Source organism: Coloeus monedula (genome assembly GCF_965178545.1).
Source record: "Coloeus monedula genome assembly, chromosome: 7".
In the NCBI taxonomy this organism is placed as follows: domain Eukaryota; kingdom Metazoa; phylum Chordata; class Aves; order Passeriformes; family Corvidae; genus Coloeus; species Coloeus monedula.
In genome coordinates, this window is record NC_138787.1 from 36411956 (window position 1) to 36424796 (window position 12841).

General features: G+C 40.7%; 1 protein-coding gene across 1 annotated transcript in view; it reads left to right on the forward strand.

Annotated features, from left to right (window-relative positions):
- Positions 1 to 12841, forward strand: part of KYNU (kynureninase) — a gene marked incomplete at both ends in the record, with an annotated part of 58072 nt that overhangs the window by 26697 nt on the left and 18534 nt on the right. The window contains 3 exons of the mRNA XM_082285436.1: positions 412 to 558; positions 6814 to 6912; positions 7652 to 7725. Coding sequence (XP_082141562.1) covers positions 412 to 558; positions 6814 to 6912; positions 7652 to 7725 — 320 coding nt within the window. The remainder of the gene's footprint in view (positions 1 to 411; positions 559 to 6813; positions 6913 to 7651; positions 7726 to 12841) is intronic.

Here is a 12841-nt window from a genome sequence, read left to right on the forward strand (position 1 = left end):
GACAGAAAAGTACAGAGTGAAACTGATAGACAACTTTCAAGTCTTGTGGGTGTCACAAATTTCAGATGCCACTTAAAAATCATTAGATGTTCTGTCTGCACCAGGAATTTTTGACTGTAGATTAAAACTGTCAGAAATATTAAAGAGTATGAAGTGTGTTAGAGTATGAAGCGAATACACTTTTTATAACTGGCACCTCCAAGATTCACTTGCTAATGATTTTTTTTTTTTAGGTTTCTACTCATAGGCTACTTCATACACCTTTGTATATCATTACCATGCTAAGGATTTGCTTTTGATCTCCTTATGCAAGCAGCCTGGCTCATGGGAAAATATAGATTATGAAACAAGGAATGACAGTTTCATTACTGCCAGAGTTGATGTAAAATACCTGCTTTAACTTTGTTTTAGGGGGAGGAGACCTTGAGGACTGAAGATATCCTGGCTGTAATTGAGAAGGAAGGGGACTCTATTGCTGTCATTCTGTTCAGTGGGGTGCAGTACTACACAGGACAGTTGTTTGACATCCCTAGAATAACAAAGGCTGGCCAAAAAAAGGTAGGAGTTCACCAGGTGTGTCCTTTTCATACAATTTTAGATCAGTTTTCTGTGTGAAATATTTTTAATGTCAGTTGTTGGTTTTTTTTTTTTTTTTTTTTTTAAGGACAAAACACTGAAATTTGTGGGGCTCTGGTAAAATATAAAAGCACTCTGTGCCCAGACCCTTTGGGGACCGTGTGCTGCATGAAGAAATACCCCTGTGGGAACCATATTTCAGGCAGAAAAGTCCTAAATTATTTGGAAAAGGTAATTCATGGCTATTAACTTTGACATGGCTTGTCTTGAAGGATAGAATACCAAGAGCCTCAGTGCAGAAGGAGGAGGTGGCAATCACAGCTCTAATCTCTCTTTGAAAGTTAGTTTGTGTAAGATTTCTGAGCTTTCTTGACAGACTTTTATGATTTCACTCCTTTCTCGCAGCCATACCATGGCAGTTTTTGCCCCCATGAGCAGGGGGGTGAGCTCCCTGTGGAGCCAGCACCACTCAGACTCCACTGATGAGTTTTCCAGAGACAGGCACAGAGACAGGCACAATGTGGAGCACATCAACATCACAAGATGAGTGTATTTTAGTGATGACTCAGCCTTCAGAGCTTGCAGGCAGTGTGTTCTGTGGACATAGCTGTAAAACTCTTTAACCATCTCAATTGCCTTAGGAATCCAGGAGAAAATAGTTTTTAATTAAGTTGTCTTATCAACAGGAGGTCACCAGACTTTCCATAGTGGCAGCCTTTTACTGGATGCACCTTATCTCACACAAGATTAAACCACTGAAGGGTAAACTTATTTAGTATCACAGGATTTTTGACAAACCAGCTAACTCTTTATATTTAATGGTTTAACTCCCTGGAGAGGTTCCTACCTCACAACACACTATACATCTTCTGTAGCTGTAGGTTTGGCAGTGGAATTTTTTCTGGACGTCTGGGCGTAAGTTATGCTGGTGGCAAGCAATGGTAAAGTCCCCCCTGGGAGAGCAGAGCAGGTGTGAGAGCTAGTGCAGGGCCCATGGGATATAAAAAGGGAATGTTCTCACAGAGCAGCACCTGGTGTTAAAAACAGTACAAAACAAAACCAACTTCTGACACAGATGAAGAAAAGCAGGGTGAAAAGAAATGTGGGGAGTCAGCTGCAAGGGAAGTGGGTTTGTGTAGGAGCTCCAAAAGCAACACTGTCATGGTGCTTTCCTGGAGTGTCTGCCAGTACTTTGCTGACCACAAAAAAATCACAATTCCACCATGCTGGAATGTTAGAAAGGGAAGACAGGTTATTAACAGGATGATGCCACCCACTGCTCTACTCTCGCTCTCTCTTGGTGGCAGCAGAGCTTTCGTTCAGCTGCCAACACCTACATGTCTTCAGTGCTGCTTCCCAGAAATCTGCTCCTTGATGTGTCTGAAAGGTGTCTGAGAAAGAGAGAGAGAAATCTTTCTGCCTTTCCATAAAGATGAACAACCTGGGAAAAGCCTATCACTTTACCACCTCTCTAAAGATGCTCTCTGGACTGTGGGCTGCACACTTGGATATGTGGAAGAGATGCAGTTTCACTGACAGCTCTAAACTGCCCCAAAGTGGTGCTCTGGGAGAGAGTAGACACTCACAGCTTATTACATGGAGTGAAAATGGATTTGATGTTTATAAAATCTGAGGAGATAACCAGGACTTGGTGGAGAAAGATTAAAATTTCTGTAAGGGAGTGAAAATAATAATAATAATAATATTAACTCAGGGGTATGGGCTTCCACAGGGATACACACAGAAACACCACACACTTTACCCAGAGACTATATCATGTTCCTGAAGAGCAGAGCAATTTGTGACAGCAATTCAGCATTCCAGTAGGAACAGGTAGATGTCAAAGGCCTCTTTCCACCTGAATGCCTGTTAGAAATGACATAATGTAGACATGAATCTCTTCTTCCACAGATTTTTCAAGAGGGAGAAAAAAAAAACCCACCAAATTGAATTGCTAGTGTCTTTGTGGTTTGAGTGTGCAGGATTGAGATCCAGGTAGATTTGTGAACTAAAATATCATTAGTAAACTGAAAAAGCAAAATTAATTCAACCTGAAGAACTGTTTGAGTACCCTTAAGGCTTGAAAAGCATGAGCCAGCCGTGTTTTTATTTCTCTCCTGTCAGATACACTCAGCTCAGTGTCCTTACAGATTCTGCCCCCAGGTTAAGTGATGTTTATATGTTTATACAAATCCTCTATGTTACAAACTGTTACACCACACTTCAGCATCTGCGTATGACAAATATTTACTTGAACAGCCACAAAATCGTTGATTCATGAAGAGCTTCTGTTTTAATATTGGTAAGAGGCATTTCTGCTCTCTGCTGCTTCTCTTGGACTCAGAGCTTCTGGTTATCAAAATGCCCAAAATGTGGGGTCTTCAAAAGCAATTGGATCCTCTTCTCTTTTCCCAGGCCAGAGGTGGGGTTAGGAACTGCTGTTGGATTAGAGGAGAACCAAAGCAACTGCTGAAGCAGTCATTAGCATCTATACATCTGTAGGTTTAATTGGACTTACAGACCATATCTCCTTCAAGAACTTCTGGACCTGATGAAACCAGCATTGTTTCATAGACAACATATTGTCACAGATAGGCTGAAAGTCCTTTTAAAAACAGGTAAGACTGAAAAGTCATGTTTGTAGCAAAAATACAAGGTTCTCCTTCCCAGGGATGAAGGGTAGTGAAATGACCCTGTGCTCCTGAACAGAAAATAGGGTGGGGAGAGCTGACAAGCAAATGAGTCAGAAGGGGAAAATACAAGGTGAAAATGTCATTTGAGAAGAGAGGGGAAAAAAATCACCTGCCAGCCAGTATGTCAGAGAGAGAAGTCCTACACAGATGGTCTTAATAATTCTTTTAATGTACAATTGAAATAAAATCCCGCGGTGTTGTGCCCTATCAGGGCTTGGCTAGAGATTCGAGCTGTGAGCTCTGGAGGCCTGGAAAATGTCCTAGGATTCTTGAGGTCAATCATTTATGAATTAAGTTACTGATTTCCTTTTACATTTTTTAAGCCAATTTCCTAAGTTCTCTGCGTACATTAAGATTCCTCCCAGAGTGAAAGCTCTGCACATAGACAGCTTCATTAAGTCATTAAATATTAAATGAACTAAATTAAGCTTGAAAAATTACCTCAGGCTATTTTTCCATCTAAGGTCTCTCAGATAAATCAAAATTACTACATATTGTGCAAGAGACTCATCAGCAGGCTGAGGAGGATGTAACAGTTTTCCTTGTTTCATACTTTCAAGCTTGCTCTAGAGGATGGAGGAGGCTGAGTTGTTTTTTCTACAAGTGAAGAAATGGCTGACTTTTAGGAGACTCTACCTTTCAAACACAATTTTCATTTCATAAGTTAAATTGTACTTTCCACTGACTCTGTACCGTTATGTAAAATATTTTAATCTCTTGAGTCCCAGTAGGAAGAGCTTTAAGATCCTTCATCTTCATTTCTTTTCCTGTCTCTCTTTCTAAATGTCCCAGCTTTGCTGGCGTGAAGCTGTCATTTCTCTCCCTCTCTCCAAATGTCATTGTCCATGCTGAGTTGTTACCTGCTGGTTATCAGCAGCTACCCAGACACTTTGCAGAAATGACTTTTAGATGTTGGAATAAAATGGAAGAGGCAGGGGAGAGCACATGTCCTCTCCTTTGCCCAGAGCAGATGGAGAGCTCTGTTTTCCCCCCAGTCTGGGGAAGTGCCGTTCCCACGCAGTCCTGGTTCTGCGTGGCTTGTGCAGGGAGAGCTGCTTCAGTTTGTTTTACTTTTTCCATGCAATCTGTGTGGCTAAACATTTGCTGTTTGTGTGACTCAAGTGCCAGACACCTCCCTGTGAAAGCAAACCAGCACAACCCATCTTGCAGATGATGACTCGAACAAACTGGAGCGAGTGGGCGTTTCTGAGACGATGCAGGAACCCTGCCAGCACCGAACCCGAATTTCCAGGCTGTGCCTCAATACTCAGTTAATCAATGCCCAGTAGGATTTGCCAACCAATTTCAAAGTGGTAGGGAGCAGCTAAAGGAGTTCAGGAGGAGGACCCATGGGTGTTACGTCAATAACCTTCCTTTTTGTGGGGTCTGAGCTTGAACTGCAGGTTGGAGCTGATCTATTGCAGCCACTGTCAGTGCCCAAGAAGGTTTGTCCATGTCAAGGTCACACATGTAAATGTGGTTATGGAGCCTCACTACTGTGAGGACATCCAACCTGCCACTGTCCCAGGGTGTCTCCTCCTACCTCCCATCTACTGTATTTTCATAATCTGACATTGTGTGGTTGAACATATCTTTTTATAGATGTACTGACAGGGAAAAGACAACTGTTTTTGGCACACGATTTAGAGAATTAAATTTCTTAAATGCTTTTTCTTTATGAGCAACTTCCATTTTTTTAAAAAAATTTGTTTCAATTCTGTTAATGTACGGCCAGACACACACATTCTGCAAGACTCTCACTGTATTATTCCTGGTTTCCACTGAAACCAGTGAATCTGTTATAGAATTGCTTCCACAAGTTTGTGTGGGATGTATGTACCTGTTAAGGTTTAAATCCAGTCAACAGAAGTTTTGAAGTAAATGCTTTAAAACCCAACAAGAACCTCCTCATTCACTGGCAATTTGCTTTAGTGTGCTACAGCTTATTTCTCTGATCCAAAGCCATTTTACCCCTGAATGAGGGCATTCCCATTGGAATTCAGTGTGCCCCAGCCTCTTTGCATTACCTTCACCATTTCATTTGATTTGTCTTAACTCAGTTCTGTGTGTCCCTGTGAAATCAAGCCACCACAGCTATTTATTGGGACTCCGATTCCAATGTTTAGATCATGCAAATGCTGTGGCAGTGAGTTTTCTTCCCATCGTTTTGGAGCAACTTCTCAAGCTGATAACTTCACAAATGTCTCCATTAGAATTAACGTGTCACATCTTCTTGAAATGCTGCTTTGTTCAAATTGTTATCTAGTTTATACTGAAGATTAAATATACCAAAGTACTGCTTAAATAATTTAGCTAAGACTCCCTCCATGCAAGAAACAGCAGGAGATTCTTAAAAAAACCCCCCTTTGTTTTATTATTGGATGTTGATTTTTCTGAAGCCTGTGCTCTCACTCTTATTCCTACCCTGCTGCTTCGCAAGCAAGCTGTTTGTGTTTTAAAAGCAAAATGCAAAATAGCATTTTAATTTGTAGTCCAGGCACAAAACGCAGTTTTATTTCTCTGCTCTTAAATAAATAGCAAAGCTTGGAAGAACTTTTTAGTTTAAAAATGCTGCCATCCAGTGGTTATTTCATGTGTAAAACTGTTACTTTTAGATCTAGAATTCTCTTGTCCTTAGATGTTGAGTTCCCCCCCCGCCCCTTTTCCCAGTGTCCCGTGCAAATTGTGGTTATGGCAAATACAAGATTTTTCACAGAGAAATGACAGAATCCTTCTTTTTAAGGACAAGAATAAAAGTCCTTAAAGATAAGGCATTGCATAAATTGTTATCTCATCCATTTGGATTCTCACAGAGCAAGGTCCTCCTCGTTTAAATACCAGGGGCATCTTGAGCATAAATACATATTGGAATGTAATTGTTCATGGGTAGCTGGCATCATTATGTCCCTTACTGCTTTTTGTCTGCCTGGGGTTTGTTGTGCCAGACAAGTGTTTGTATTTATACACTTGTTCTCAATACTTGTTTCAAGTGATTCCACTTCACTGCACAATCAAATCCTCAGCAATCTACACCCTGTCCAAGCACCCTTGAAGGAAAGCACAGAACAATTGATGATTTCTCTGTGTATCTACAGCATAGAAAACTTGTTTCTAGTAATAACTCAGAACATATGGGGCTTGATAGATTCATCATGGAAGGGTTTGGGTTGGAAGGGACCTTAAGGATCAGCTTGTTCCAACTGCCCCGCCATGGGCAGAGACACCTTCCACTATCCCAGATCGCTCCAAGCCCTACCCAACATGGCCTTGGACACTTCCAGGGATGAGACACCCACACTTTCTCTGAGTAACCTGTTCCAGTGTCTCACTACCCTTGCAGAAAAGAATTTCTTCCCAACATCTAACGTAAATCTCTCCTTTTTCAGTTTAAATTCATTCCCACTTACCGATCTCTGCCTCTGTAAAGAGTCACTAGATGGCCTGCCTATAGAGAGAGGGAGCTAAGCTCTGAAGGTTTTCTTTTCAAAATTTCACAGTGATGATAATCTTAATAAGTGACCTAATAATCATCTCTTTTCTGCAGGGATGCTTTGTTGGATTCGACCTGGCTCACGCTGTTGGGAATGTAGAGCTTCACTTGCATGACTGGGGAGTAGATTTTGCCTGCTGGTGCTCCTACAAGGTAAAACAGATTCATTGTTGGAGACTGTTTTCCCTAATGTCTCTTATCTCACGGGTCAGCAAACAGGTCAGGTGAATAAGAACTGCACCTGAACCGTTGAGCAAGACTTGGCTGAATCTTTGAATTGGCCACAAGGAGGAGATGGACACTGACTTGAGTGGTGCCTTTGTTATGAGTGGTTCCAAAAAACAATAGTGGCAATGGCCTACAAGGTCTTGTGGATGTGAGATGGATGCTGGTGGTGGTTAAACATCTGCCCTGTGGACAGGAGATCAGGAGCTCTTCTCTTATTTCTCACACCAAGGAGGTCTCACAGATATAATAATTTATGAAGTGGTCCCTAAATAAGGGAATATTCTTGTCTAAACTTTAATAATTTCAGATCACAGAGCAAGGTACCTTTAGTTCCTTTGACTCCTAGTGAGATTAAGACTTGACAGACATAGTCAGATGAATTGTTTGATGACTTTGCTATATACATTATGGTATGGAACTGTTTCAGATGTACTTCAATTTTCTGGCCTGTTAGACTTCAAATACCGTATGTAAGCCAAGAGAGATACTTTTAAAACTAATCTGAAAAAATATATCTGCTTTTACCTCCATCAGCACTTTGTGACAAATGCTAAGATCTCCATCTAGAAACCACTAGAAGTGTTAAAATTGGTTTGTTTTATAGATCAGAGTGAGGGAAGGAAAGTGATACTTTACAGATAATATGTTGTTTTATTCTTTGCAGTATTTAAATTCTGGAGCAGGAGGCCTTGCTGGTGCCTACATTCATGAAAAGCATTCCAAGAGTATTAAACCAGCGTAAGTATTTTTCTAAGAATAAATTCCCAAATAAAAGGTGCTGCAAAGTTTAAACGGGAAAGAATCTTCCCTTTGAATTGAGACATGAAAGTGAAATTGTGCAAATTCCTAGCCACAGAATATGGGCATGTGCATCTATGCATATATTTATAGAAACAGAAGGAAATTCCTGTTTCAAGAGAAACTCACTAGGCTAATATTTGTTACTGATTTATTGCATCAATGAAAGGAGTAGTAAACATTTAGACAATTTGGTTATCTGATTTTGTTACTTCAGATGGGTTGTTTTATGCTAACTTTAGTAAATTTTGAAATTGTTAATGCACAAACTTACATTTAAAATGCATTTCCTCCTTTAAGCCTGCTATCAGTTCTTAACTAAATAGAACCATAAAAGAGAGTGTTGATAATATTAAAAACAAGCACCCTAAATCATGTCTATGAGGCTGTTTAATGTAAAGAGAATATTTAACATCTTCCTTTAAAAATGGATTTAAAATAATCATTAAAGTCTTTGGTTGGGGAGAAAAATCAAAGACACTTTCAACTCTGTGCCTAATAGCTCTTTAATAGTGGCATGTTTTCATTAAAATTATATCCACTGGTAAAGCTAGGAAGTATTACATGGAGACCTGTTCTGAAAGACTGTATAATCCATGGAAAGCTGAGCTATCAGCTGAGGCTAGCTGCATTAACACAAACACCTGTTATTTAAGCCATTATATGGCTGTACTCTACCTATGTATATTAAGAACAGTGGGATTAATACTTTTAATGCACTGACAAATGTAAACTTTTCTGGCTGTAATACTTGGAGAAATTGCTGGCACTTTCTTTTATTTTAGCTTGAAGAAGGCAAACTAAATCAGGTTTCAGAGACAAATAGTATTATAATAAGCAGCTTTGCTGCACTATGTGCTGGTTTCAGACTGTCTAGACTCTCAGGAGATAACAAAATAACGCTGATAAGTTCTTCTCAGTCACCCATAACAGAAAACTCATTAGGATGACATATGACCTGTTGTGAGCTGATTCGATCCTTATATGTGAACACTGGAAAAACATTCCAGATATCTGGATATTTCTTCTGGACAGTTTTTTTCCTGCTCCTCTGTTAGCCAGGTGCAGGCGTTGTTCCCGTGGCCACACCTGGCTGTGTGGCAATCACGGATGCTGGTTGTGGGGAGCTGGGAAGATGCTGAACAGTGGGAAAAATGTGAAAAATTATAGAATATCTATAAGTGGAATGAATAAAATATCAAGGACTTTCAGTCTTTTTACCTCCTTGATGACATTTTGGAACTTTTCTGAGGGTACTAGCTTGATATTGCAGGTAAGAGTTTAAATTAGTTTTCCTGAACCAGCTCCATCATACATAGTCATTAATTTGTGTACTGAATCTGGATACTGAATATCTTAAATGCAATTACCTATATGGAATAGGCTTTTTCAGCCTGGGGACCAATTAAGGATATAATTCCAAACTTCCTGCATCGACCCTCTGCATTATTTAATCATAGTTATTTCATATTTCCCGAGATTTGATAATCACTCATCAAATTGTTTGTAGTTCCTATGCCCCAGTTCCATTACTTTTCTTTCTTTCCTGCATCAACCAGCCATTTCAGGTCTCCAAATAAGGCACTGAGACAAAGGAGAATTTGTCTATGTCAAAGTATTCAATTTTATAGCTGATTTAAATGCAGAGCAATTTGCTGTATGTTGTACAATCAAATAGAGTGGAATTTAACTGCTGGGGAAGTTGCCGGCTTTGCACTGTAGCTGCAGTCTCTGGCTGTCATCTGAATCAAGGATGACACCCAGTGGCCGCACAACTTCAGTCAAGAACAGAAACACCAACCACTTGTTTCTTTGCACCTCAGCCCACACATAAGCAGGGAATTAAATTCCAATCCAGCTGACACCCTTTTGTCGTTTGAACTGTCTGAAATAGTGTTTTAACTCACGGCCCGTATTAGGTGAGTCACTTTTTACCCAGCTGTATAAATTTCTCTAATTTGTCTCATCCTTCATATTTCCTGCAAGTTATCGACTAGGTAGTTATTTTTATATGGGAATAATCTACTGTGTCTTAATAGGAAAATGCATGTTCTGACTGTAATTCAGAGAGGGAGAACATTTGCCTTTTACTGTCTGAGGCTGGGGCAAAAAGACTTATTGCAAATAAAACAGCTCAGTCCAAAATTTCATTTTTAAACCCCACAAACCCAGCTACTGCACAGCACTAAAGGAATTTAGGTGCTTTGGTTTAACTTCCCTTAATTTTGTGAGTGTGCTTTGTCTTATGCCCAGTTTAAGAAATTGGGTTCCCCTGCAGCTGCTCCCCTCAACAACAAGATATTTATTTGCTGCTTTCTTTTAAAATGCAGCTTGAGAAGAGTTGTTAAAGTATTTAAAGTGTCTAGTAGCTTTACCATCAGTACCTGAGGCTGTGCCAGAGCCGTTTTCTGCTTTGGGGCTGCCTCACTGCAAACCTCCACAACCCAAACCTGGTTTGGTTAGACATACTATGGCATGTCCCAGCAGACAAAAAGGCAAGCCAGTCACACTCTTCCTCTTCGTGGAAGTGCAAGCTTCCCACAAGAGTTTTAAAGTTGGTAATTCAGTATCTTGGGAAAGGATTTATGCCTAAGGGCAGGGCTTGATCCTTAGATCAGAGGGAAGCTGAGGGTGATGCAGTCTCCTATGTCCCCTTCTCGTTTTGTGTCATTGCAAACACCACCCTGATGTCCTGCAAGCAGCTTGGCTTAGTGTGGGGTGGTTCTCTAATTCACTGCAGGGGCCATGGGTCTAAAAGTGACACGTTGTAACCAGCCCAATTAACATCTCTGCTCAAGCATGTGGGGTAGTCCTTTGCTAGTCCCCATCTTGCTCCTTAGAGCAGTAAACTGAATCAATCTGACATATATGGGTCCGATATATCCCCATTCTTCCATGATCTCACCTCCTTTGAAGTCTCTCTTAATACTCAAATAGCTTTTTTAATACCTGCTCTATATATCACAATGCAATATATTCCTGGCTAATTGTGTGAGAGTGATTTCTTTATGGGAAGGTTTCAAATGAAAAAAAAAGGACCTGGAGAGAGCAGAGCTATGAAATACTACTGAAACCATCGGGTCAATGCAGGCTGAGCCTGTGCCACCAGGTTTCCATGTAAGTGTTGCAGAGGGGAGGTTTCCAAGACACAGAGAGCACTGAAGTGACCTGCTAATACTGAAATTTTGCTTGTCTAGCTGTTTGGGCTGCAGAATAATTCCTGGTTTAATTTTTGTAATTTTTTTCTCCCTCCCTAATTCTCCGTTTATGAAAAGGATAACTTGAATTACCAACCAATTTAGCTGTAATGAAATGTGAATGTTTGTGAGCACCTGGAGGAGAAGTTGCACGAGTCAGGTGTTCCCAGCAGGGAGTTTGCAGCTGTAGATGGTCAGTGGTCTCAGCTCTGCTGTCAGGGGTGAAAGGGACAGGAGAGGACAAAGCTGCAGGGCCCTGAGACAGTAAGCTAGGTAAAAGTAAGGCACAATGTAAACAGATGAAAGGGAAATAAATGTATATAAAGCAGTCAGGAAAATAATAGATAAATGCTGGCAGAGGATTAAATGAAAACTGTACAGTGTTTAAAATGAAAGGATTTATCAAGACTTTAGCCCGCACTAGCAGCAGGTAGTGTTTAAAAGTGAAAAGTTTCTGTGATGTGAAGAAATGCTGCATGTGCAGGAAGCAGCTGATGTCCAAAGAATATATTGGCTTTTACTATAGCATAAAAAAAAAAAAAAAAAAAGCTTAAAAGAACAAGAAGCAAAAAGGTAACTATTTCATATTACCTTTGAGAAACAGAAGGCATCTTCAGCCAATTTCTTCATAGACAGAGGTGAGATATCAGCTCTTTTTCTTAGACCATTTACCCTTTCGGCATTTTGATGCCAATGAAAATGCCAGTGCACAAATAGCTTCCTGCTACTTCTTTCTAGAGACCTGCACAGCTTTTTCTTGGTATGTGAGCTTTAACCCTGGCATCAGATAAACAGAAATATCCTACTCCAACTCCTTATACTTCCGCCTTCCCATTTTTCCCAGGTGCTCTGGGTCCCCATCCTGCTCCAGGGCAAACCTTCTCTCTCCAGTAACTCTGTTCTGCAAGAGGTTACTCTACACCATCAAGGACTGGTAGCTCTTGCTGAGTTTTTCTTTACTAGTTTTCTTGATTTATGAGGAGATATCACATTTAGTCTTTTTTTGAATTAGAGTCACATAATCCCTAAAATAAAGAGCTGAATCTTCTGTAAAACTGCTGAAAATAGTGTAACTTTGGAGGACTGTGAGCTGGGAGCAAAGGACAGTCATAAAAGGATTTGGGAGGTTGTTTTATATCTGCTGTACTGGAAAGAGCTAATGCTGCTCTTCTTGAGAATGCTTCTAAGAATCATGGGGTTATAGAAAGGTTTGAGTTGGAAGGGACCTTAAAAATCTTGTTCCACCCCCTGCCATGGGCAGGGACACCTTCCACTATCCCAGGTTGTTCCAAGCCCTGTCCGACCTGGCCTTGGACACTTCCAGGGATGGGGCAGCCACAGCTTCTCTGGGCACCCTGTGCCAGGGCCTCCCCACTCTCTCAGGGAAGAATTTCTTTACTCAAACTGAATCTTCTACTCAGATTTTACTCAGGTAGTAGGCTAAGATGGTCTGTTTCTCACTGATTCCTTGAATTTGTCACCTCTGAGTATCTCAGCACTGCTGAAAGCTTTATCAGAACAGAGCACCTTGTCCTGGTCAAGGAGAGGATCAGGAGAAGCAATGTAGAGACTTGTAGGGAAGCTGTGCTGAGTGCAGCCAGGTGGGAAAGTCAGTGGTGACAGATGGCAGTGAACATGCTGCTGTTTCCAGAAGAGTTTCTCACTGGTCCTACTGGACTCAGATTGTGGGCTAATGTAAATAAACTACTCTTGTGGTGAACACGTGTCCCCTGAGTGCATGAAGTATCCTGGGCTAAGGTAGAAATGAACTGTTGCCTTGCCAAGGAGAAGAGAGCAATTTAGCTCCTTGAGTTAATTTAGAAACCAAAAGTTAAAACCTCCCTTGGGAAGAGACTGTT